The sequence below is a fragment of the Centroberyx affinis genome, unplaced genomic scaffold (assembly GCF_046629955.1).
Source record: "Centroberyx affinis isolate AG114_WGS23_722 - 3 ecotype Tasmania unplaced genomic scaffold, CSIRO-AGI_Caff_v1 ptg000950l_1, whole genome shotgun sequence".
NCBI lineage: Eukaryota > Metazoa > Chordata > Actinopteri > Beryciformes > Berycidae > Centroberyx > Centroberyx affinis.
In genome coordinates, this window is record NW_027279524.1 from 459,642 (window position 1) to 486,202 (window position 26,561).

Genomic DNA, 26,561 nt, shown 5'->3' on the forward strand with positions numbered 1-26,561 from the left:
GCCCATTGAAGGACCTGTAGCGGTCCCCAGACCCAATTTTGAGAACCACTGGCCTGCCTTTTCTGGCACAAGGCTGCTGTCTGGTCAAATTAAGCCGGGTTGTTCACTCCCATACCAACACCCCTGCCTGATTGAATGTGCAAAAATGGATTAACACAGATCACAAATGAAGTCCATCAATGACACTTTGGTACCAAAACAGAATTTATTTGTGTAATCAGACTAGAAGTGAGGAAGCTCACTATTCATAACTATAGACATTTGAACTGAAAAGAGAAAAATGTGAACGGACACAAAAAGAACAATTTAAAGAAAGTATGGCTTTGGTTAAATAACATTCTACTAAAATGATTTGAAAAGACAATTGTTACATGATTTCTTAAATAGAACGAGAAAAGATTTAAGGCTCTGGAATTCCCTGAACAAGACAAAGGCCCAATATCTATTGCATTACATGATTAACAATGTACTAAGCCTACAGACCCAACCCCGGTGGTCATACAGTAGGTGCTACTCAGATGCTGAGGGAAATGAGTCATCTTAGTCCTTGGATTTATTCTAAAAGACCACCAGGCTTTCATTTAAACAGCCTACATTTTTCAGTGGACTCACAGACTACAAATATGAAAAGATAATCCTGGACTACTAATCTGTCATCAGTATTATGCTGGTTTTGCCAGTGTTAAAAGACATTGCATTGATACAATGGCACAGACAGCCTGTTACTTAAAAAAAGACGCTGAAATACAAAGTTGAACTTTGTTAATCCACAATTGCATAGTATTATTGGGATATCACATACACATGCACATTTTATGGGTTTTCTTTGTGCATTATGTATTTCTCTTTTAAAAAATAATGAACATTCATCAGCTTCTCAATACAGTAATGACACAGACTTGAAAAACACCAAAGTATCTTAGCTATGCCTAACCAGAGGACCCCTCCCTCTCTGAATGAGTGGTTATTAAACAGATGCACATGCTAAGCATGAACTTGAACTGACCAGCGCTTTGCTTACAATGTGGTTGCATCAAATATTTACAAGAAGGTTTCAGGATGTAGTCAGTGGGGAATAATGCTGGTGGGAACCTCAGGAACAGTAAAGCTAGCGTACTTGTTGTGAGGTTCTTACCACAATACACTCCCAATGTCATATAAAGATGTAGCGATACTACAAGTTCCACTTTGCGCTGCATGCAGGCACAGTTCATGGACAGTGATGGACTGCTGCTCTGCTGCTCAGCACCCAGAAGGAACTGTTTGGCAAATTCAGATTGTGTTCTCTTTTCTTCTGTGAAAAGACAAGGAATGATCTGGCAGTGAAACACTTAGAAATGTGAGGTTTGTTCAACAATATGCCTACTCAGTTCCTCTTCACAACACTGCAGAGAGAAAAGGCTGAAGTACTGATGCTGGATGGATACATGATAAAGGATTTCTACAATGGCCATCATTGTAGATTATGCATCCATCCATGCATGTTATTGCTGTATTTGGGGATGGTTATACTTTGGTTCAGAAAAACAGGTAACTTCAGTGAGTCTACTTGTTTGTCTGTAATTAGTAACTTTGCTTTAGTAGGCTTTCTCTCTGACATGCTGGCATTAATATTTGTTAAAACACAGAATCTTTATGTGGGAGTGTTTACTGTTTTTTTTTGGCTGAATGAGTGATTAAGTCCATAAAAGTCTGAAGACACCACCATAAACTTCACACGTACAAAAATAAATGTGAATGCTGACTCAGCCCATTTCCAGTCAATGCTACAATGACATCATGAGTTTATCCATCTGTTCTGCTTTACACAATGGAAAAAAAAAAAAAGTCTCCAAAGCCTTTCTCCTTCACCAGTTGTAAAAAGGCTTTGCATTGTATGGTTAAAAAACAACAGGTCACCTGCTCCCTGCTATATTATTTTGAATTTAATATGGTTACCAACAGACACACTCAACCAGTGAGCAACAACCTCAAACACGCATAGTATTTCATGTGTTCCTACAGTGTTCAGTAAGATTTTACCCCCATCTATAAAGCAAAGATAAAACTAATAATTTTTAAAAACACAATATTCTGAGAATCACAGAAAAGGATGACAGGTTTTGGCCTGTAGAAAATGTCCAATACACTCTAAGGGATTGGGGGAAAACCTTAATCTCCTGCATGTCGCTGCTGTTGTGGATAAACCTTGTAGCTTCAATTTTTGGTGATTTTCATGTTTTTAGAACTGCAGATTGTCATGGTCCTTCAAAGGTTGAACAATTTGCATCACCCATGGGCCCATAAACCCATTCAAAACACGTAAGAGTTTCAAAAAGAAATGGTTGTCAATCTGAACATAGGGACGTTGTTGCAAATTCCTGAAGGAGTTTACTTTTTGAAGATACAGGATTATCCTGACAACAGCAGTATGCTACCTTAACTACATGCACATACTTAAACCATACACACTTCCAATGTCGTCATCAGATACAGACAACCTTCTTAGATACAAACACAATCCATCTGATTCCCACTCTAGCTGTGCTAAAGATGCTTTAACCTCAGACACGTATCCAAGCCCTGCCCCTCCCTAGCTGAACAGCTTCACAAAGCAGCCCTGGCAGTAGGGCTTGTCGTTTTGCTCCTTGAAGGTGCCTTTGTTCAGTTGCTTGAGGCAGAAGGCGCAGACAAAGTGCTCCGGGTGGAACTTCTTGGACATGGCAGTGATACAGCGGCCAGTGATGGGCTTCTGACAGCCGGAGCAGAGGGAGCCACGGCGCTCATGGTAGTGCACTTCACAGTAGGGCTGGCCGTCGTGCTCGAAGAAACTTCCATTCACAAATGGGGTGAAGCACTCCTGCAGACCCAGAAGAGGGAGAGCAGAGGGAGATGAGAAGGTGAAAACTGTCCTGTGTCTGATTGTTTGTACAGAACGGACATATTGCCCCATAAATATATCTCTTAATGGAATGGAAAGGCCCTTTAGACCCTTTAGACTATATGACACTAAAACATATGCAACATATGAACACCAGCATGACAGAAATACACTATACAGACCCTGCAAACAAAACACTCAGGATGCCAAAGGCAGTTCAGCGCCGAGATGTAGTTCTCCAGAATGGCTCTGGCACAGCCACCACATTTAGGTGCAAACATGTCAAAGTAATCCTTCCTGCAATAAGCTTTTCCATCCTTCTCATGGAAACCTTCATAGGACACGTCGAAAAACACAAGAGAGAGAGAAAGAGTTCACCATGAGATGATGGAAATGTTACAAGATTATTTTACTGAAGATTGGGTATGTATTAAGGTTGAGGTTAATTCACTATGTAAATAGAAACTACAATTCATTAGACAATGATGGAATTCATTTTTAATGCTCTCTTAATCGATTGGATGTGGCAACCTTCTAATGCCACAAGGTTTTCACTTCCTCAACTGAATGTGAATTGACCTCTACCCTGGTATGTATATATAGGGGTCATTGCAAAAATACTTAATGCAGAAAAATACAATACCTTCTGGGCCGAAGAAGGATCCACACTGAGCGCAGAAGAAGTGTTCAGGATGCCATGTCCTATCCAACGCCGTCACAACTTTCTGAACACACAACATGAGAACATTTAGTGCTGGCTGACTGTGAGCTATAATTGACATAATTATATATGTAAAACAGCAAGAGAGAATATTTATACTATGCAGAAAAAATATGTGAATACTAAGTGTTCATGTGTTTCACTAACATCCAGTATAGGTCCATTGCAGTAGTAGCATCGTGGGGAGAACAGGTTATGGTAGTCTTTCTCACAGTAGGGCTGTCCGTCGCGCTCAAAGAAGTTCCTGGAGCCTATCTCCTCTTGACAGTGTGTGCACACAAAGTGCTCAGGGTGCCATGTGCGTCCCATGGCAGTCACCACCTTTATGTACAGACAGATGGTATGTACATTTGGCGTGCAAATACGAGAACTGTGTGAAACTGAATCTTTTTTAACCCTTATTTAACAAGGCAAGTTGATTCAAAGGACATTCTTAAAGACTGTAACGGCCTTGGGGAGATGTTACATGCATACACAATCACAGGGCTTCCCAGTATTACCACACTCTTCTACTACTGGCCACTGTACAGCTCTACTAGAGCAGCTGGGGATTAAGTGCCTTGCTCAGGGGCACATCAACAGCAGTTCAAGGAGGGGAAACATTTGTCATTCAGTTAACGTCACCCAGATTTGCCCAGTTGGGGTTCAAAACCAGTGATCTTACAGTCTAAGACTTGCTTCTAAAACCATTTGGCCATCTCTGCCCCCAAATCTACTGTATTTGTACAGATATGATCTTAAGAGGAGCTTAAGGAGCTTAGCCTCTCACCTGCCCCACAATGGGCTTACAGCAGGCCCCACACACTCCTTTGGCCACCGTCTGCACACCCAGCTTGTTGAGATCAGACTGCAGGCTACCGAGCATGTTGTCCAGCTTGTTGACCTGTGTTGGGGGGCCACCAGGAACTCCACCCTTCCCTTGGGCCATAATCTGCAAATGGTTGAACGATGAAAAGGGTTGAAAGTGTTGAAAGTCTCTTGCACAGAAATATTTTAAAACACAAAAAGCACTACTGATTATATAATATTCAACTCTGAGGTCACTAAAAGAGGTAAAAAGAAAAAAAAAAAATCAGAAAACAGGGTAATGTTTTTAGGTGTGTGAGAAACAGAAAGGAAAAGAGACAGAGGTTCCTGCCTGCATTGGAGGGAAGATGGGGTCGTACTCTGTTTGGCAGCCAACTGACACCAGGACTTTGGGGGCAACTGGTGGCATTGGCTCCACTGGTGGAGGCCGGGTTGGGACTTTGAGGACGGGGGGAGGGGGCTCTGGTTTGGGGGGAGGAGGTTGCTGCACTGGGGCTGGTGGAGGTGAAGGTTTTACAGTCTGCCGAGGTGGAGAGGGAATGTGCTCCTGGACATGGGGGGGTAGTCGAGGGGGAGAGGGAGGAGGTGGAGGAGGTGGCGGTATGGGAATAGGGAGCTGCTTTATAGGGAGCGGCCTCTTAGGCTCTTCTATGATAGGGGGGCGGCGAGGGGGAGGAGGAGAAAGAGGTGGGAGCACCTTCCTCTGAGGGACAGGCGACTCTGGGGGAATTATGATCTGAGGAAGAAAGAGGAGAGAAAAACACAGAGAGGGAGGAGACACTGAAGAGGAAATGTGTAGAATAGAACACTAAAGATGAATGAATCAGAAATTAATATTTGGGAAGATTCAGTACTGTGCTGTATACTGAAGCCAACCTTGTCGACCTCAATGCCAGCCCCCTCGGGACGGAAGCGCTGGGGTTTGGACATGACGATGACACCCTCGGTCAGCCAGTCATCAGGCTGTTTTCGTCGTCGCTCTGCGCGGCCGATCCCAAGTTTGCCTTGCAGCTCCTCTATGAGGCGATCCTGGGAATTGGTCTTATTGACGATGATGGGGCCCATTTTCCTTCGCAGGTGACCATCTCGGTACATAGGATGCACGTTAGGAGTCTCCTTCGTGCGCCTAATGACTGATTTTATCTAAAGGGAACCGTGAGCACCTCATCATATGTTCTTGTCAACCATTACCCAATGAACCATCACTTCCAAATTATTGACAGGCCAGAATGCAGTGGAAGGTTATGGTATGTCCTGTGAGGGTCAGTGGGCTAAGAGTCACACTCCATGCACTGCTTACATGCTTAGGTCAAAAGGCTTCAAACCCTTTCCACCCCCCCACCCCCTCCAGACATGCCTACCATGATGCCTGTAAAGACCTCTAGGGTCCTTTACGGGCATCATGCCAAACTGGTGCAACAGGTGATTAGGGGTTGGGGGATTCTGGCTGAGAATCAAATTTTAACAACATATGACATGCTGAAGACCAACACGACCAATCAGTGAGTCATTTGTTGCTGCAATACTGCAATACTGTATATACAATGTGACTATTTTGAAGTGATAGCGTGTAAGCAAAAACGCTTGATTAATAGCCAGCTCGACTCAAGAAAACATCAATCTTATAAACCAGAGGGTGCAGAAGCAAAACTCTAGCAAAGAAACCCCATCCCGTGTCAAGCAGGCCAAGGAATGGAGATGCGTACATGTCCAGATGCTGAGACTCTGTCCAATGTGGCAGGCTGCAGAAGGGGCAGGTCCAGGGCAATGTCGGGGGTCCCAGGGCATGAAGACGGGGTCATGGACTCGTCCATCCAGCTGGCTTCGGTCAGCGGGGTCATGCTGCCGTCTGTGTAAGGCCTCTCAGTGTAAGGCGTCATGGTGCCATCCAGTCCATCGTGGAGGGACACGGACAGTTCCTCGTCGGCCCAGTCAAGATCCCCGTTCCCGTCGGTGCCTCCGTCCACAGAGCCGTCTGTGGTGGTGTTGGTGGTGCTGGTAAAAGTGTCAGGCTGCATGCTGCATCTATCTACAGGCAGGATGGGCTCCTCCTGCACCTCTCTGCTCAGACACGTGGCGTCCATATTCAACTGTGGTTCCTCCACATGTGCTGTTGTGTTATTCTGCGCAAAACTCATAGCCAGCAACTTATCTAGAGCTTCATCCAGAGAGGGCTCCATCATGGGGGAATGCTGCCGAGTGAAGGGGCTGGCTCTCTGGGCTGGGGGAGCCGGCTCCAGTAGCTCTTTGCTGGAGATCCTGGGGCTGGTGAAAGCCGGGGAAGAGGGTGCCTTCGCTGAGGAGACTGGGGATGGTGAGGATGTTTTTGAGGGAGCGAGAGCAGGGGAAGAAGACATAGGGACAGCAGCAGGCAGAGGTGAAGGAGTCTTAGGGGCAGAGACAGGAGGAGTGAGGTTTTTGGTAGAAGGTGGAGTGGAGAAATTCAAATTGAGGGCCATAGTCTCAGGTGCATAGGAGAGTTTACCAACAGCAGGTGAGGGTGAAACCCGTTCTATCGAAGGACTAGGGGACTTGGAGGACTTGTGGTCCAGGACGGTGTTAACTGAGGTGAGTGAGGGGGTGGTGGTATTGGAAGGACTTGGGCTATTTCTCAGCAGGTTGGAGTTAGGGCTAGCAGAATGAGAGAGGACTATCAGAGACTTGAGTTGGGATGACAGCAGGGTGGCAGAGACATCTATGACAGAGTCCAAGTCTGGGTCACTGGCTGCAGAGAGTGAGGATATAGGGCTGTGGGGTGGGAGAGGGTTTGGACGGGGCAGTGACATGCCACTGTCCCCTCCATCCTCGTCTATGTGCAGCTCCAGACCAGCAGGCAGAGAGAAGAGTGGAGAGTCACAGGCAGGTGGGTGGGACAGTCTAAGGAAGGGGGAAGCCACAGGAGTGACGGAGGAAGAGACTGGAGGATGAGGAGAGGTGGAAGAGGCTCCTGCTGGGTCTAGTAGAGAGCCCAAAGAACTGGGCTAGAAAACAGAGAAACGGCAGAGTAAGAGAAACCACAGGAAGAGGGCAGAGAAACGACCAGAATATGAAAGTATTATAGGGGAAACAGACAGAACAAGAGGAAGCTGCTTATAAGGGAAACAGACAGAACAAGAGGAAAAGGCTAGAGAAGACCTCTTAGCTTGAGATGTGTTGATAAAGTGAACCTTTTTCAGCATTCACACATACTGCTTGGTACCTTGAAGTCAGACAGAGAGGCCATGAGCTCATCAAGCTCTCTTGTGGCACAGGAAGCTGAAATTCTGGCTTGTTGCTGAGAGGGTGTGTCCAAATCACTGTGGAGAGCGGAGGGGGTGGGGCTGGAAAACACAAATTAAGATATGTAATCACATGTGAACCACTGAGACCTTACTAACAGAGGGACTCAAACAGTCTATAGTCTATGATTTGGGCTCGAAAATAGATAGCAGGTGCCGTTCTGGTGTTTCCCCATATGACAAGGGTAGCAAAATCTTTTCATCAGCTTAAGTCCCAGTGAAAGACCTCTTATTTCTTTTTAGGCTACAAAGAGTCCTAGAACCCCAGGGTCTTCCATATAAATGCATGTTCTTTGAGAGCTCAGCTGTGGTGGATGGACCGTGTTTACCTGGGTGAAGGCACAGAGCCCTCCAGCTCATCCAGCAGACTCTCCACAGTGGGTCGGCCCTCATCCAGCCTCGTTCCATTCCTCTTGGGTTTCTCCAGAGGGGGAGGGCTCACCATGATGTCAGGAGCACTGCCGTTATCATAGTGGGTGATGCTGCAGGATGGTAGGGGTGGAGCCGTCTCCTCTGAGGGCACATAACAGTTCTCCTTTAACAAAGGTTTTGAACTAACACAGTGAAAAAAACATACTGATGTGACAGTGATTATCAAACTGTAAAGTTAACGTTGCTATCTGATGCAGTGATGATTGTAGCAGCACAGTGATAGATGGCAAAAAAATGGGAAGCGTGTCTAGTTGTGTAGCCGTTTATGGCTTGGACTACTACTGTATCTGTCTTGTAATGTGCACAGTTCACAATATCTGCTATGTGACATATAAGTGTGATGATACAAGCCCTGCTACATGAAGCCACTAATTCTGCTCAATGCAAGTGCCACTGATAGGGCAGCAAGCCTTGTTTCTACCTGTGGTGGGGAAGGAAGGGGAGTTTTGTTGCACCGCGTTGAGTTCCAGCAGCAGCCTGTCCAGCTCTGATAGGTTACTGCCCAGGGCGGAGGTCATGGCTGCCGTAGACGAGTCTGACGACTTCTGTTTGTTTGGAAAACTGAAGGAGAGACAGAAAGAGACAGAGACAAATGTCAGTAGCAATTGCAGTAAAAAAAACCCAAACAATGACAGGTGATGAGATCAGCTGAATACTATATGATATGAGAGTCTCCTGGCAGCTCACCTGTAGACGTGGTCCTCTTCAATGTGAGACAAGGGAGGGCTGCTACTGTCTCTGGACCATGAGCTCTTCTGGGCTGAACCTAAAGACTGCAGAGGATACATACATCAGTCATACTGACCCACTGAGAGACAGCATAATAAACATAAAGAAATATAAGTATCTATTGCTGCAGTGACACTTGGCTTCTTAATGTGACTTTTAACACCCGATCATGCCAGGACATTCCCAAAGTGGATTTTGACTTACTCTGTAAAGCACTTCATGACAAACCTGTTTGTTAAAGGGCTTCACAGAGAAATTTAATTTGACTAAGGTGAGTTAAGCGAGTGTATGGTGGTGCTACAGAGATCTAATGTGACTTACCTGCTGAGAGGAGTGGTGGGAGTCCGGGGTATCTATCAGGGAACCGTTCAGAGCCTCGGCTGAGGGAGGGGGAGGGACCGGGGGTGGGACCGACACATCCTGGTAGGAGTGTCCTCCGGTAGGGATGGAGTAGGGCGTCTCGTCGGGCAAGAACACCGGCCGCTTTGAGATGTGCGACGTTGTAGATTCCAGGTCCGCCAACAACGCGTCTGAAAGAGAAGATTTGACAGATACAAGTTAACTACAATTAGTTGCAGGGAGCACAGAAAGCTAAGAGAAAAGTGGTATCTCCCTGTAGAAATGAATGGGAGGTGTATGTCCAAAAAAACAGGTCCTGGTAAAAAAAACAAAAAAAAAACAGATCACTGCAGTTGGCAATCTTTCACTTCCTTTTAAATAACAAGCATCATTAATATCATGTCATGTCTTACCATCAGAACAAATACATCACAGACAAATGCTTGACCTGTTTTTACAAGAGGTTTCAACTGTGACCTGCAAACATGGCTGGCTTGGGACCTATAAATTCTTTGCCAGGGTTTTTGGGTGCTCTGAGGCGACGGCTGAACGCGATGTCAGTCTGTAAACTGACAATGCCTGTGTGTGTGAGTCAGTCTCTCGTTCCAACCTGTCACTCAACCTCCTCGTACCAAAAAAGGCTTTCTTCCCAGGGTACAGTCACAGAAACGCTCCAACACCAAGGTTAGGCTCTATCATCATCACAGCAAGGCACAGCGTGGCACACTAAGCCCAACTGTCATGCCTAAACCCATTAGGCCTGGTTAACATATCCCTTTGAAATCCCTAACTTTATTTTCCAGCAGTCCTCCTCTATAAATACAACTCTGCTGTCAGTAAGTTGCTACCTGTCTATAGGCCCCATCTGTCATTCTAGTTGTCTTTCACCTCTGTGAAGAATCCATTCATCTCTTTGGTTACATCTCTGTTTCATGAGCATGAGTGTGAACATAACAAGACAGACTGATAAGAACAAACACACAGACAGCCAGGCAGAAATCAGACAGACAGAGCATGTCTGAGTCCCGTCCAGGGTTGAGGGGGTACAGTGTTACCCTGCTGAGTGGCCACTGGAACGCAGGAACAAAATAGACTCTTACATCACACAATCCATCCATCCTCAGCCAGTCCAGAATAGCCTGCAGAGACAGCCTGCATACTGTTACACTACAGTAGCTTGGAACCATTACAATCTGTTTCAAGGAAACACTTCGCCTTTAAACTCATGAGACCAGAGAGCAGGGTGGAAATTTGATCAAGCTGCCCATCAAAAGCATGTGAATTTTCATTGTAGATGTGAAGGTTGCCTACTCTACCCCCAACTTATTCCTAACCTATTCTAAAACACAATTTATAAAATAGTAAAGAGTGGCTCTAGAATTTTGGAATCCGCCAATGGATGAAAATTTTATTTCCTGTAATGCCGGGAGGTATTTCAACAAGCAAAATGACTGAAAAAGAAATAAATTATTGACGTGTTGAATAAAAATAATAGGCCTAATAATGTTCAGATTAAAGTTCTTCATTCATGATCACTAAAATGACTTGAGTCTTTTTATGATCGCTTTAACAGTCATCTGGCTAACTGAGTAATCCTGCTTCCCCAAATACTCCACTGTTCGTTCAAACAATAAGTTATCAATCAATCCTAAATCGGAAACAAGGTAAATATATATGTGAGACTCAGCCTAAGAGATTACGTTTAGGTTAGGTACAGTCCACATATCCTTAGAGGCTAGGATCCTCTGTAACTGCCAGTATGGACTACTCTTAAGGCCGCCTTATCACTTGGTGAAAATGGTAGACACTGCTTCCTCATCACGATCAGTAAACGATAAATACAATACACAAAATATCTGGTAAATCAAGTCACTGTTTAGGCGTGGGATAGACTATACAAGTTGCTCCTTTGCCTGTGTCTAGACTCTGATAACAGTGATACCAAGGTTCCCTTAACATCACAATTAGACCAAAAACTTTCAGCATTCAAAATATTCAGGATTCAGTCTTTACATAGAAAGTCCAATGTCTGTACTCACATTATTCCACCTGACGTAGCTGTATCCACTGGCCAGTATGCAAGTATGAGTGTGTGTGAAGCAGACAGCAGTACAGACAAGGTCTAGTTTGAGGGACAGGGAGCGATAACATGCTGCCAGTCTGTTGGGGGTGTGGTCTGAGAGCGAAACCTGGGTGACGATATAAGAACTCACTCCTTTCAACGTACCAATATCTAACAACATACTCACTGGGAATCTACCTCACTGACACTTAGGCTATTCTAGCTCTTGAGCATCTACTAGGGTGAAGTGCCTTCACCCTACAAATTCCCATTACCATATGACTACAGCCAACAGGCTTGTATCTCATCTGTTAAACGATCTTGAGATGGTAGCTTAAATTGCTGAAAGACAATTTTTAAAACAAAAATGTGACCAAAGTTTGAAAGTTCAAATCAAATAAGACAAGTATAAGATAAGTGTACAGGGCAGGCTTTGATCTTTACAAGAAAAGTGTCCATTAAACTAGTGTGTCACAACTTTCTACATCATTACATTCTTACTTCTACTTCTACTAAATGTTTAAGTCATGCAGTTTGACATAAACCCACATGGGAGCACAAGCCTATTTAAAGCTGTAAGCTCAGCAAGTAGCCCAAGTCTGTGCAAATGTGCTGAAATATCACGACCAGCTCAAAATAATCTGCACCTGGTGCTGACATGCTAAACAAGGCCTTACTAAAGTTGACTTTGTCACTCATAAAACAAAGCCTCCAGAAAGAAAAATACCACAATTGTTTTGGGACAAAGGTAAGTCATATCAAATATTAAATTTAGATTTAGACCCACTTCATCTTGGCAAATGCTATAAAATAAATTATGTCTCAAGACTTACTAATTATGGTGATGTATTCCTGGAAAGAAGGCTACTTCATGGCCCTACTCCTGACAGTGAGGACAGCTGTATTGCCTGAGCCTGTCCAAAACACTTGTAGACAGAGCCAAGTTTCTGAGAACCTGCTCTTCCTATAGTGGGATCTCTCCACTCATTATAGCCCCCCGACCCCCCTGCTGATACTACATCTGCGACATAGGCACAGGCCCATGGACAGAATAAGACGTCTACAGGGGACTTCCATCAAAATCAGATTAAGTGTTTAAATCAAACCATTAATGGCTAATGCAATAAGCCTGTATTCATTCCTTGGTGGGAAATAGACTGCTGTTCCTGAAGAGGATATGGATAACAGCGGGGGATGCTCCAACATCAGTTCTGCTTATCATAGATTGAGATAATAATAGGCTTCAATTGGGCATCAGGAAATTTCCCCAATACTAAGAGCTGGAACAAAGAGCAATGTGTACCAGCAATGTGTACAATGTGTCAGACAACAAAGCAGTGACTTTATTTTGGGGCTTTTTTGATGATGGTTTTCTAGATAAAATATCAGTCAAAGTATTGTCAAATATTGTGTGTAGTTACATTTAGTACTCAGAACTGGTATCAGAAACAGTGAAAAAGTGGTATTGCTGAATCCCTCACATTCTTGTGTGGCTCTGACTATGCAGCCTGAATTAAACACATACCATTCTAGGTGAACATTAGGTGCATCACTTTGATATCATGTACTGCAGGGCATAAAGACTGAAGATTGAAGATAGCACTGAAATGTTCCTGACTGATTTGCTTGCCTGAGGAGGGCAGCGTTGAGTCTGACATGAGGATGGACGAGGGGCTGTGGTCTGAGGCAATTCGGTCCATGGGGAGTTAAAAGCATTAAGAATGCAAACATGCACTGTAAGCCAAGTAACAGGCTAATCTTTTCCATTCCAGACGGGGGGTAGGAGCTGCGAGGGGCAAAGTCCAGTTCTGCTCTGACAGCATCCTGACTCAATGGTCTATTATACCATATTTAGAGGAATAAAACTGTCATCAAAAAGGACATGACCGGACCTCTACGCTAATAATTCAAAGACAAATTCATCAGACTTAGTGGCTCTTTGACAGGCAAACAATATGTGGCTGTAACAGTAACCTACACTTTCAGGGCAAGCATCTGTGGCAAAAATAATATGCATGATGTTCAATAAACAACTATGAAGTTATGTGGATACTGTACACATTCTTGTGGCAGTGGGTACATGTACAGTCTTGCCTGTGTTCCCCCTCCCCTCCAGGCCCTGCCACAGTCCTGCAGTCTTTATCTGATGGGCGGGAAGGTGCATGGGGAATTCCAGACATTCCTCTGTCCGCCTCGGAGAAAGAAAGCAACCAGGCAGGGACATGAGGAAGGTGGCATAGGGGAGGGGGGGACATGAGATGGAGGTGGAAGGGAAAGTATGGCTGGCCTAACCCGGTGCAAGCAACATATCACTTAACATCCAACCTGTCATGAAACTGGCAAACATACAAAGAAAACATTCAAAACAATGTGTTGTGATAAAATTTACTCAAGCAGAACACATTCCACCAATACCACAGGATTCTAGGTAGAAAGCCAGTGAGGAATGTGCTTGAATACAAACCGCCATCTGTCAGTCCAGAAAATGAAAATAATGCGTGGACAATTACAGGACCCATTCCACAAACTACAGCATGCTTTAAATTCCAGGATAAGGGAGATGTCAATGTTTTTACTGCACAGTTCCCAGAGAGCAGGCAGTGCAACCCCGGCAGGGACACAAGCAGGGCTGTTAAATCTTTTCTATTAACATGTGGGATATGGCGATGGGCCACCAGGGTCCACAGCTCACCTGTTTATAGCTAGGGAGCAAAAGAGCAGAGCTGGCCGCAGCCCCACGCCGAAACCCTACCCCATCAGGCCACCCCGACATGATATTTATATCAAACAAGAGAGGAAGGGGCCAGGGAGAGGGGTGGAGGGTGAGATGCCAGTGAGACAGATAGGGAAGGCTGGGTGGAAACCAGTGACAGAAAAATTAAAGAGTGCAAGGGAATGAGAGAAAGATGGACAAACAGCTAACAAGGAAAGGGAGGGAGAGAGGGCAAAGTTTAAATTAATGTTAAGCTTGATCTAAGATACAGGCTCCCTGTGTGTACAGTAACCAACGAGATAGACCTTCACACACATAAAGGATGAATGAGTGTTAAAACATAGTATCAGAAAGACAGAAGCATCTTGGGGCGATGACTTCAAAATAAACATACCTAAAAATACCCTCCCAAGCAGCCCCATATCCGAAAGATGACACTCCCCTCGAGAGAACGCTGGACCAAAATAAAAGCACTTCCCCACAGACCAGTAAATCAGATGACAGGGGAAAGTCTAAAGACTCATCTAACGCACAGTCACTGAGGACACGCTCACACCCATGCATGTGTGAGGAGGGTATGTCAGTGAGTAGCCTATTGTGCCAGAAGAGAGTGTAATAGGGACGTGCTGAACACGCTCAAAGAAGGGCCGTCTTGTCTCTTTTGTGCAAAAACACCGACTGACAACACCCACCCGTCCTCCCAACTGGCAGCCATCTTATAGGAGGGTTGGAAATTACCACCTCCTGCTACATTTTGGCTGGGGATGCTAAGTTTATCTACTGCACCACCTGCTTTGGCACATAACCACACACCAGGAGTTTCTATTCTAAAATCTACGTTTCTGGTAAAATAGTGAATCTGTATGAATTTTGGGATTTAACAGCCACGGTGGCTGGTGGCTGGTGGGGGGGGTTTCCTGCCCTGGTCATAGACAAGCAGTGTCCCTGCCTGTCGTCCACACTGAGGCCTTTGAACGTGCCCTGGGGTATCCCAGCTTGAGTAATGTGGGAAGAATCCAGCAGGGACTCAGATTCCTACTCCATTACCCTGACCCGTCAGGAAAATAATCAGCACTGTTCTCTGATCCAAGAAACAAGGCCAGAGAACAAGGGAGGAGTGGAAACAGCATGGCAAAAGGAAGAGAGCGGAGGGCACCGCAAGTGAGGCAACTGTGTGGTGCAGCTTTTAACGGTGAAAACACCGTCCCAACAGCAGGATCACAGACTGAGGCCCCAGACCCCCCCCCGTGTTTGCTGGCTTCCAACACTGACTCTGCTCATTGTTTTTCTCCTCTGTTTCCTCAGGATGTGGGGCAGGGTCTGTTGCCTAAGCGATGAGGTCAGCCATGCAGCTCTCTCTTCCCCAGTCCCAGAACAGGATGGGTGTGGAGCTCAGAAACAAGACTGATTTACAGTTAGCAGCCTCCCTTCAGCCTAGCAGGCAAGCCCACTGCTACACACTGGGTTAGGGGCGGTAAGCATGCACTAACCCTGCAGCTCTCGAGGAGTGACGATAGCTAGTCTAGTAACACTAACTCCGTGCTGCCGACACACTGAGACACAGAACTCACTGAAGACTTTCTAAGATCTTTTGGTATGCTGTGCAAACGCTGTAAACATTTAAGACCACGCCACTTCCACTTCAACTCGCAGTCTTCTTCCTGCCTGGGGAATAGGGCCATCCTCTGCAAGGTGATCAACTGATGCATTCAAATCTAAAAGAGGATTGCTGTATGTCTGTGAAGGGCATGTTAATCAGATGTTAGCAGTGGTCTCCTTTGCTGTTTTTTCAGCCCACATAGCGACTTCCTACACTTGGGTCTCAGGGTACTTGCAAGGTAGAGCTAACTGCTATCAGTCTCTTTATGCATCTTAGCATTATAATGATATTAATTAATCTGTTGACAGAGGACGGAGACAAATATGTAAAAGCTAGCTGACCTAACTAATGTCATACAAAATGTTGAGATTTGATTCACCAGTGATCTACAAGCAGCCTGCTTGGTGGGAATGTACAAGTCTGTACCTAGCTTGAGTGCTAGTCTCACTTGGCCGTGACTCTAATATCTGTAATCCCTTTTCTTCAGTGTTAACCTGAAGACATGGACCAGGGCCTCCACAGCCCAGCGGGGTCAGTCACCACCGAGTCTGCCTGAATCTCACAAGCTCCTGAGAAATTTACACAGAGAGGACAGCGGTGGCTTCACACCCCACAGACATCAAACACAGCAGCAGAACAGGCCAACTGACACTGACACTGTGGCACATGTGGTTAAGAGCCACATCTGGGAGAGGACTCGGCCCCGAGGCCACACCAGTATAATGATGGAGAGCCCAGGCCTGGCTGCCACCTGGTCTGCACTGTGAACGACTGATCAAACAAAACCTCTGGAAAAATCTGACTCAGAGGAACAACTGGACTAGCTGCTCCCATACTGCTCCAAGGGAATTCCCTTCCTCTTGAGTAGTTAGCGATGTGGGCGGATCAATACACGCAGACTGGAACAGGAAGAGGAGAGGATGGGATCAGCGTTGTGGGGTCTGATCAGGTTTCCAAACAGTTCTATGTAGACTTGCCAGTCATCAGTGAACCTAGAGACAGGACCCTGCAGGGGCGGGATAGCTGGGGGGTTTACTGGAAGGATGGACGACCTCAGCCAAAAAGTATTTGCAAATATTTAATATGGTTTGTTTTGTCTATTTGCCACATAGGACGATGTGCACCAGAAGGTTTAGACAATCAAAGCAAAGTATTTTAAAGTCAGTTAAGTACACATTTCTGTGATTGCCAACTTACAAGATACTGTGTGAATTATCCAGGTGCAGTGAAAACACCGCCTATCTGGTACTTGGAGAAGATTAAAACAAACTCTAAGTGTTTGAATATACTATTTGACCCGGTGACTGACAGTGCTCGCTCCAGGGGCAGCGTGCATGGGGCTGAGAGTAGTAGTAGGAGGTGAGTCATGACCCGGTGAGTATCTGGCCTTGGACCCTGACACACAGTGATGTTAGACATTCCACAGCAGCCTCGCCCCCTCCTTCAGCCTGCTGCTCGCTCTGCTTAAGTGAGACTGCAGGCTGCCTCTCCACCAACAATCAGCCCTTTCACTGGCCCATGGCAGCTACAGCATCTAATGTGCCCTGGAGGTATTCTCAGAGCGGGCCAAACTCAAAATGTGGCTCATCGTCTCTCCACTTAAACAATTCAGAAACCCATTTTATTGCCTTTCTTCTTTGGGAGATCTGTAGCATGCAACTGGAGCATTCCTACACATAACTGATAGAAGCAAAGGCAGTGATTTATTCAGAGGTAGCTTTATGCAGCCGAGGCAAATATAGCAAACCAAGCAGCTGATGAAAACTGTGAAAACAAAATTAGGAGTTCAAAGTTCAGTGCCACAGGTCAAGGGCCAGTGAATTGAAGAGTTGACTAGTTAGTGAGGCACAAAAAATAGACTGAGGGCTGAAAGGCTGCATGGAACCACAACTTTTCACATATCTAGTAGGAGACAGGGATGAATTGACACCAATGCTAGTATTGGATATCGGGCTGATAACAGGCTAATGGGTCTTTGGTAGCCTACATGAGAATTTCCCCCATAACACAAGTCACACATAACATGTAAGAAATTATAGCAAACTGACTTTAACATCAATCACTACTAAAAAAAATTAGTGAAAATGAAAACTAGCCACCACCAACATTCTATAAATGTTGGTGGTGGCTGGTAAGTTTGTCTATTCTACTTGCCACTTTGGCAGGTAACCAGCAATGATTTGGAGATCATGTTCTAGTCCAAACATCTAGCTGATTAAATAGTGAAAGTGAGATTTACCGGTGGATTAAAGTTAGTTTCTTGCCTTATCATCATATCTATGTGGTTTTAGGGCACCTCTAAATGTTTATGTACAATAATAATAAACAAAGCCATTATGCAGCATGAAGGTTTTGAATTCCCTGCTTCATATGTTCCACTGATTCAAGATCAGTCATTAATATTACAAGGAATGGAAAAAATGACCTTGCCTTTTGTATAGACCATCACAGCTACAGCAATCTAGTATGTATCCTAAGAACAACTTGTCCTGTAGCAGGGATCAACAGGATCACAGCACAGGGTCCGGAGCCTACCAGTAACTACTGGCTTATTGTTTCACATTAAGGGCAAACTGTGGTCAGCACCATTGGCACAGAGGGATGTTCAGTCTGCTTAGAGATGTGATTTTTTCAGGATTTCAGTTTATTCAGACACACAACCCCCATTCATGTGTAATCAGATATTCCCATTTTCCTGCTTCCCTTACCAGCACTATTTCCTGTTTTTTGTGTTGCCCTAATCACATCCTTGGCTGTGTATCAAGGCTTACTATCACAAATGAGGCCAACCAAGTGCATGGTATGGTCAGTACGTTAGTGTCATTGACAAAGTATGCTCTGTAGGCTTCCCTGTTAGACTGGAGATATAGGTTAGAGCATAATACACTATAGAGCATAATACACTAGAAAGGCAACCAAGCCACATTGTGCTGCATTGAGCAGTCTAATTGAGGAGGCCTGTGAGTCTTCCACTTCAAAGCTGGAATGAATAGCTTGGGGGCAAAAGTTGAGGAGGTAACGTTAAAGCTCGATGTCAAAATGCCAGCTAACCATTTTCACCCTCTGGTACACACATTGTTCAAAAGAAGTTGATAAGAAGCTGTAACAGGCTGCGTTTCTAATCAAGAGTTTCATTATGGACAGACTGAAACTGTTTAAAAGGAGATGGTAGTCAGGCTAGCGAGTTCCAGCTGCTACGCTGATGCTTATGTAAATCAAAGCGGGTAAAATGTCAAACGTATTCAACGTGCACTCAACTACACTGTACTGAAACATTTATGGCAGAATTTGGCGACCTGTTCCGCAGCAAGGTGACTAAACTGAACCAGAAACGGCCTTTTTAACATAATTGTAGCTTCGTCGTATCGTTTACTCCTCCACCCTGCTTTCGGCTATTGACTGTGGGCTGTAGAAAAACAGATGGGTTAAAAAAAAAAGCTTACTTACCTAAATCGTCCATAATGGGGGACTGGCTTTAGGCTGTGCCAAATGTGTTTTTCTTAATCTTTTCGGCTGCTTTCAAAGTCTGGGGTTTCCTTTCCAAACTTCACCGCACTGCTGTTCTGGAAGTTGGTCAGGAGTAGCTCTCGAGAACGCGCGCCGATGTGTGCATGTGTACTTCACGAGTGCGCGCATCCCGACCGAAGCTCAGTGATGAGCGACCTCTAGCGGCCAATGACGTCACTGGCACGTTACAAGGAAAACAGATTTACAACCATGCCTGCATTATCCTGCTATGGGTCCCACATAGTATGCATATTTGCATGAGGTAACTTTATAATTTGGCAACAAATTTACTTACACGTAATGCAGGTATAGTAACAACCCTTGCTTTCACAAGAACACTGAGCCTAACTTCAGAATAGTTAGTTAGTAAATACATACCAAAACCTAAAAACTTTCACCCACTCCTCATCAGAATAAAGGAAATCAAGAAAAAAAAACACGGTAACATGCAGGGGAATATATTTATTATAATATATAGCACACAATACAGAATTATCTACCTCTGCTGTCCAAATCTGGGGACAGCAGAGGTAGCAAAAAATAAATCAAAAAATAAATAATCTTGTCACTAAGACAGGGTCAAAAGGTAGGCATGTGTGTGTCTCAGTGTGCAGTACTTTAAAACCCAAACATGTTGTAACTCCCATGATCCAATAACTCTGTAATAAACAGAATGTTAGCAACCTCATGTTGGGACAATATGAATACATTTCATACAAAACTTTGCCAAAAATGGGGAGTCTTTGTGTGTGCTGTATAGACAGCCAATTATGACAAAGAAAACTAGGCACATTTAACATTTAGGTATTATTGAATCGCAGCTTAAGGAAACTACAATGTTCATAATACCTTTGGGAAACATGTTCTTACAAAATAAATACTGAATCAGTGCCAGATTTCATGTCTTAAAGTCTCAGCAACTTTCTGATTTCAAAATTAGCAACTCTCTGATTTTACATTTCCCTGTGTCAAAGACAACAAATTTGATTTTACTCTTAAATTTCAATATAATTTCCCCAGAATAGTGAATAAAAACATTCCTAATAATTCTCAGAAGTCTACAGGTTTGAGCTTCCTCTCCTCCTCTTTGGTAAGAGGCTGCTGGGAGAGGATTTTGTCATGCAGGCGGTGGTGTTTCCCGATGCCCAGCTTGGGCAGGCCTCGGTTCAGCCCCTCCAGCAGCACGCAGGATTTACAGAGTGTCTGGCTGGAGATGTAGCCACACCGGCTGCAGCTGCCCTGCACAGGCATCTTCACGCCCTCCCGCACTGACAGGTTCTCCCCAGAGTGGATCACATCTATGATGGAGCTGGGCCGCACGCTCTCCAGGTCCTTTAGGAAGGTCCGCGCGTAGCCGCGATAGGCATTAGGGGAGTAGATACACTCTGTGGAAAAGTAGTCCAACTTTTTGAAGTAAGCATAGAGCACAATCTCTTTTTCGTAGGCATATTTGAGGGGCTTGCAGCGCGGCACAACCCCTTCCCCCTCGCTGGCCGTGGAGATGGCGGTGCAGCGGCGCAGGCGAGCGATGTCCCCTCGCAAGACGTTCATCAAAACCGTCTCCGCCACGTCGTCAGCGTTGTGACCTGTGCAAACGCATATCACAGCGATTGTAACAAATGATAACAAAATACCACGTCATTCTTTACCATTAGACCAAGGCTGCTTGATCATACTTAATGGTTGAAATTCATGTATTCATACTTTGATATTTCTTACCTGTACATATCTTATCCACTTTCAGCATCATGGCTCCTCTGTCTAGCGCCTGCCTTCTGAACACTCCGCAGAAAGTGCAGTTGTTTTTCAGCCCAACCTGCTTCACTATAGCATCCATAGTCCAGCCGTACAGCTCCTCGTAAGACACAATCTTCAGCGGCAGCTCATACTGCTGCTGGTTCCTCTTCACGGTCTCCAAGGAGTCGTCCCGGTAGCCTGTGATTCCCTCATCCACGGACAGCAGCATAAGTTTAAGGCCATAGTCGTATCGCTCATTCAGGACCTTCATTACATGTGCAAGCACTGTGGAGTCCTTGCCCCCAGAGGCACCGATCCCTACGGTCTCTCCGGGTTTGAAGAGCTGCGCTGTCACGATCGTCTGATGCACCTCCTCCTCGAAGGCCCAGAAGAAGCACTCCTTACACAGCGAGTGGCCGGTCTTTGGCCGTTTTAGCACGGCACGCTTCACAGCACAACTGCTGCACAGGACAGGCATCCTGACTGTTGGAGAAACAGTTTGTTGAATAGACAAAAGAACATTATAAAAACAGTAGGAGTCCCTTATAGATCAGAACAGGAGTTACCAAACCTTTTCATGTCAAGGCCCTCCAAAACAGATGCACATTGAGCCACAAACCCCCACGTGAGAAGATGTTTGTTCTATATGATTTAATACAGTTGGCTGGCTGTTTAGATAATGCTTTTCTCATGGACAAACATACATATCTTGTAAAACATAACTTCAGATCTCTTCTGAATCTTTAGGATCTAATGGCGAATTCTGCATACATCCGATACCCAAAGCAGCACTTGTTTCTATAAAATGCCAGCATGCCCACTGTGGTGTATTTGGAGGAAGGCAGTGAGTATAGGAGGTGAACCAACTGCTGTATTGCAGCATTTCCCAACCCAGTCCTCCTTTACCCCATCCTGCAAGTTTTTGTACCATCGTTACTCTCTTGCACACCTGATACAAATAAGGGCTTAATGCTGATTGGTTGAGCAGTAGAAACAGATCTACCTGAACAGGGCTCTCATGACAGCTTGTAACCCTTAATTAGATCAGGTGTGCAAGAGCAGAGCTGGGACAAAAACTTGCAGGACAGGGGGGACAGGAGGACTGGGTTGAAACTGTTCTATAGGATGCATGCCGAATTGAACAGTTAAGCCTAACGATTCATAAAACGTCTTACATCATCTTCTAACATGTATGTTCGTTTGCCAACGAGCAAGGGACATTAAATTACCACAGTTTTGAATGGAGTTAGTCGAGACGTTCTCTCTATTCAAGTAACCGGCACATATCGGAGCTAATTTGGATACTGGGACACCCACTGAAACTTTTCACTGAGGTCTCTAGCGTTATACTTTCTATTATTACAGCCACAAGTAGAAACTGCAGTTAATTATCAAGTTAAGCAGACAGTTAAGATGAGTTGCTGCCATATAACTCAACATAAGACATCAAACGGCCAACATTATAAAACGTGTTTCCAAGTGTGGCTAGCTACTAAGCTAGGTAGGCTAGTCAAATCCACCCACAATGTATTCTCATTTTCATACCAAAAGTTCCAAGTACACGATGCCTGGATGTCAAGGAGTACTCAAGTTGATCAGTAGAACCCCCTTTAAATCATAACTTCACTTGTTTAATAATAATAAAGTAGCATATTGGCTCTATCATGTGTTGCTTGCTCTTCTTCACCAGCGACTGCAAAACCGGAAATGGCGTCAACTAATAGAAGCCTATATAGCGCTGCCTATCGGTCAGTCATGGAATAAATAACTCTGAGGTATGTTGTATGCAATATTTCCTGTGGTAATTGGGTAGCTAGAGCCAGTCCAGATCTTATTCCTCAGGATTCTATACATTCATAGCCTATCTATGTCATCCAGCATTACTGACATAACTTTAATTCCTGCTTTTAGTCAGCCACTTGTGACGTCCCTTATTGAAACTGTGAACAGTCCTTAGAAGTCAGAGGAAGAACTTGAGAAGTGGGCAAGACAGAAGTGAATCACATGACCAAGTGAAATGTAAGCAATAAGGATTTATTAATTTGCTTCAAAGGATGTCACTACTGCGACAACTGCAGTAGGTATCAAAATGCAGTTTGATGTAGATGAGGGGGAAAGGGGTGTTGGAAAGGAGCGAGGTTGCAGAGGTCAGGGTTCAATTAGAGGAATGAGTCACAAGCTTAGGTGGTGGGGTGGAAAGCGCCCCTCTGATGCCACTGCATGTCTCTGATGCGCCGAACCGACTGGATCTGAGGGATCTGGGCTCCAAACTCAGAGCTGTCCTTGTACTCCCCCTTTTCAAACAGGTACTGAAAGCCTCTGTAGCCTGGATACTGATAGCCCACCCAACTGGTGCACAGGGAGCACAGTGAGGGGGAGGGAGGGGGGGAAAATGAGAGGCATTTAGAGGTGGAGGGATGGTGATGAGAGAGCCAGCCATGCAACAAGAAATGAAACTGATGAGAGATGTGCTGGGAGGATTGACTCACGTGCCGCTCTGAACTCTGACAGAGGAGACCTTCTCTTGGTAGCCGTGTGCGTGGAAGCTGGGGACGTCGTCATCTATGATCTCGATCTTCTTCCCCGCAAAGCTGGGGTTTTCATAAAGGACAATCTTGTGCTCCTGGCTGTCCTGAGAAAGGAGCAAAGAAATGATAATACAGTGGGTGGCTTGCCAAACGTAAGCGACCGATCACTGGATAATGAGGAGAGGGGGGGGGGCGGGGTGTATAAGGGTGAAGTGCACTTGGTTACCACTTTAATGGGGCGGAATGCAAAGATGTTGTCACTGCGCCGGCTGTTGGTCCAGGAATCCCAGCGAGGATACTCCCCCTTCTCAAACACATACTGCTCCCCCTTACAGTTGGCCTGTTCATATCCCACCCATCTGAGAGGGCACAGGAGGAGGAGGAGGGGGAGGGGGGGGGTATAGAGACAGAATTAAGGTTGAATGCTCTGTCACATATCATTTACGCAGAGATGTTTGTTCTCCTATGTACATGTTTCTTCCTCCCCTTCTCTTCCTTTCCCTCCCCTGCTCACTCCCTGCGCCAGTCAGTCACGCTCTCTCTCTCTCTCTTTCTCTCTCTCTCTCTCTCTCTCTCTCTCTCTCTCTCTCACTCGCTCACTCTCTCTGTCACTAGCTCTCTCTCTCAGTTCTCTGTGTCAGGTGTCGATAGTTCTCTCTCTCTAGTGTGCTGCCTGTTCCTGGCCCACACTCACGGTCCACACAGCACCAGTATAGAGCCCACTTTCTCCACGCCTGCTTCCTGGAGGTTGTTACAGGGACCAGTCAGCTCATGGCAGCGTCCCTGGAAATTTTCCTGCTCATAGATGATTAGCTGTGGGTCAACGGGAGGAAAGAAAAAGAACTTGAGTATTCAGGACAGCTAAACAGGTTCAGTTGTAAGTGAAATTGTTTGCTTTTCTGGGCTATTGACCACAATTTAACAAGAACATAGCAACGGTTTAATTTCAGAGAAAAGCATTGGATATTTGGAAGATGCAATCTCTACACAAACCATACTGCAGAATTCAAGTGGGGAGTGCACAAATGCTTACTTTAGAGAGGAAGATGGAAATTGTAGTGAGTCAGTGTTTGCTTGTCTGTGTTGCTCTTTCCCTCTCACCTTAAACGCACTGGTCCCTGGCTGCTGCTGCTTGGATGCAGGGTTCTGGTGGTCTGTGGCCATAGTGAATGGATGGGTAACGATGCAACTGAAAGGAAACACAGACAAAACTCTAAATCAAAACTGAGATTAATTATAATTATATAGTACCTGAGAAATATCTATGAATGTCCACATAAAACTTTTTTTTTTTTTTTTTAAAGTGTGTAAAAATCATGCTATTGTTAATACCTTTGTTATAGATTTTTTTTTTTCAATTTTTTTTCCTCATATGCATGTAAACAAAAGTGCCCATCCCTCTCCCTTCAAAACACGCTCCTGATTTTTGAAGCCCTCTGAGCACAGAGAGTAAACCTCAAATAAAAGATAACAAATAAATGTTGATAAAACTACGAAGTATATACTTTATAAAATAAAATAGAGAGTGACGGACATGAATCCCTTACCAGTACCTGTCTGTGCCAGTGTGTTTGCGATGGCATGCTGAGCTCAATATATACAGGACGCCCAGGGGTGGAAACTCTGCCAACAGACCCCTGTGTCCGAGCCAGCCTGCAGATCGGCCTGCAATAGGCCCAGCAGACCGAAGTGAGGGGTCACCGTGCAGCTCGCCCCCCCGGTCTCACAACCCCACTAAGTTATTCCATTAGTTGTCAATTTTGTCCAGCCGCTCATTGTTCGATATCCACATGATTCAGCACAACCAGTGCCAAGAGTCCCACACCTACAATGAGAGCAGCCTGTGTGCCACCAGAGAGAGAGAGATTGATACAGAGAGGGAGAGAGAGAGAGATTGATACAGAGAGAGAGGGAGAGAGCGGATACATAGAAAAAGGCAAATTTTACTGTGCCAGAAAGATTTGGACTAAAAACAATAATTTCCAGAGGTTAGCTGTACCGGCCAAACTTGACATCTTTCCATTGCCATCTTTCTCCTGTGCAGTGCGAATCCATTTTACAAGTGTAAACAATAGGGTACAAGTACTCATTTAATCAGCTTTACTGACATTGCATTTGCAGAATGTCAACAATCCTGTAAGAGGATGGAAGTTAATATTGTCCTCTGTTGAAGCAAAGTTATTGCGGGAAGATAGAATGAAAGTCCAGTGATCTAAGAAAGCAGAGGTGGCTTTCTTCTGAGCTGATTGTATAACACATGGAAGTGAAATGTATAACAGAGTGTGTTCAATAAGGGCAAGTCAGAGTGGGCCTGAGTCACTACTGGGAATAGACATTCTGGTGCAGCAGGTCGGCCTGGAGGTAGAGACACAGACCACCAACCAGAAGGTTTCTGCTTCAATGGTGGGAGTGTTCAGGCTGCACGAGGGGCCGAGGGAGGCAGGAATTACATCCACATTGTTCACCCTCCCTGCTGAACTACACCCTTAAACAAGGAACTGAATCCCAAACTGCTCCAGGGGCGCAGCGCGGCCTCTGACCCTGCACTCTGACCTCTGTGAGGAAATCCAGATATATACTGTATATATATATGGGTCGATGTATGTGTGTATCTAGGAGAGGCTTGTACAAAGACAAATTCCAGTTTCCTTGTGTAAAAAGCCCATTAAGTTTTATCTTCCTCTGGTTGTTGCAGCAAAATCACTTCATGCTCCAATTTTCTGAGGAGCCAACTTTTAAAAGCTTAATGAGCCCATTTGCTTGTTATTATGTAACTGTTTTATTTAGTCTTGTTTGCTTGCTACATCAAAGACTTGTTTGATGGACATGAGAACGGAGTATGAACAGAGTATTTAATTGAGTTGAACTGGATTGAACTGAAGTGCGATGATACTGTATGTCTGAAATGCATCGCCTCCTGTGGACAGCTGCACCTCATGAAACAGGACAAAATGAACCTTACAGCCAGGAATCGTTCAGCACACGCAAATAATTTGTTTTGTTTAGAGCACAGCAAGTGTTGCAGTCCAATGCCTGTTCATCATCTCAATAAATATGATGTAATGCAGACAATAGAATGTGCTCTTTAAAAACATGCATAGTCATTTTGAAGTGGTCCTGGTTTTATTTTTAATGAGATATTCACTGGTCTATGGGCAATTTCCAGTCGTGTGAGTTTGGTTGATTGCAGAAATGTGCCATTGAAAATGCAAGAAGTGGAGGCTTTTTTGTAATGATATTGCTGCCTC

General features: G+C 44.9%; 3 protein-coding genes across 5 annotated transcripts; all 3 read right to left on the minus strand.

The window, feature by feature from the left end:
* Positions 1–216: 216 nt before the first annotated feature.
* Positions 217–19,125, minus strand: pxnb (paxillin b). 2 transcript variants are annotated; one of them, XM_071522049.1, is made up of 12 exons: positions 18,989–19,125; positions 9,149–9,357; positions 8,786–8,871; positions 8,520–8,659; positions 7,996–8,179; positions 7,578–7,708; positions 7,082–7,083; positions 4,351–4,512; positions 3,729–3,902; positions 3,504–3,585; positions 3,043–3,191; positions 217–2,839 (listed from the first exon to the last, which is right to left on the minus strand). In XM_071522049.1, exons 1-12 carry the CDS (start codon positions 18,999–19,001, stop codon positions 2,573–2,575), a joined length of 1,599 nt encoding a protein of 532 aa, XP_071378150.1. In that variant the 5' UTR covers positions 19,002–19,125; the 3' UTR covers positions 217–2,572. The 2 variants fall into 2 exon arrangements, with proteins under 2 accessions (XP_071378150.1, XP_071378149.1); XM_071522048.1 differs by lacking the exon at positions 7,082–7,083 and having other exon boundaries at positions 7,588–7,708.
* A 370-nt stretch (positions 19,126–19,495) lies between these two features.
* Positions 19,496–22,469, minus strand: ctu1 (cytosolic thiouridylase subunit 1 homolog (S. pombe)). The gene is made up of 3 exons (XM_071522088.1): positions 22,331–22,469; positions 20,768–21,268; positions 19,496–20,634 (listed from the first exon to the last, which is right to left on the minus strand). The coding sequence occupies exons 2-3, from the start codon at positions 21,261–21,263 to the stop codon at positions 20,099–20,101; spliced, it is 1,032 nt and encodes a 343-aa protein (XP_071378189.1). The 5' UTR covers positions 21,264–21,268; positions 22,331–22,469; the 3' UTR covers positions 19,496–20,098.
* Positions 22,470–22,965: 496 nt separating this feature from the next.
* Positions 22,966–24,498, minus strand: crybb2 (crystallin, beta B2). Of its 2 annotated transcripts, none has more exons than XM_071522083.1 (5): positions 24,415–24,498; positions 24,008–24,126; positions 23,540–23,672; positions 23,275–23,417; positions 22,966–23,134 (listed from the first exon to the last, which is right to left on the minus strand). In XM_071522083.1, the coding sequence occupies exons 1-5, from the start codon at positions 24,475–24,477 to the stop codon at positions 22,966–22,968; spliced, it is 627 nt and encodes a 208-aa protein (XP_071378184.1). In that variant the 5' UTR covers positions 24,478–24,498. The 2 variants fall into 2 exon arrangements, with proteins under 2 accessions (XP_071378184.1, XP_071378185.1); XM_071522084.1 differs by having other exon boundaries at positions 24,008–24,137; positions 24,435–24,477.
* Positions 24,499–26,561: the final 2,063 nt, after the last annotated feature.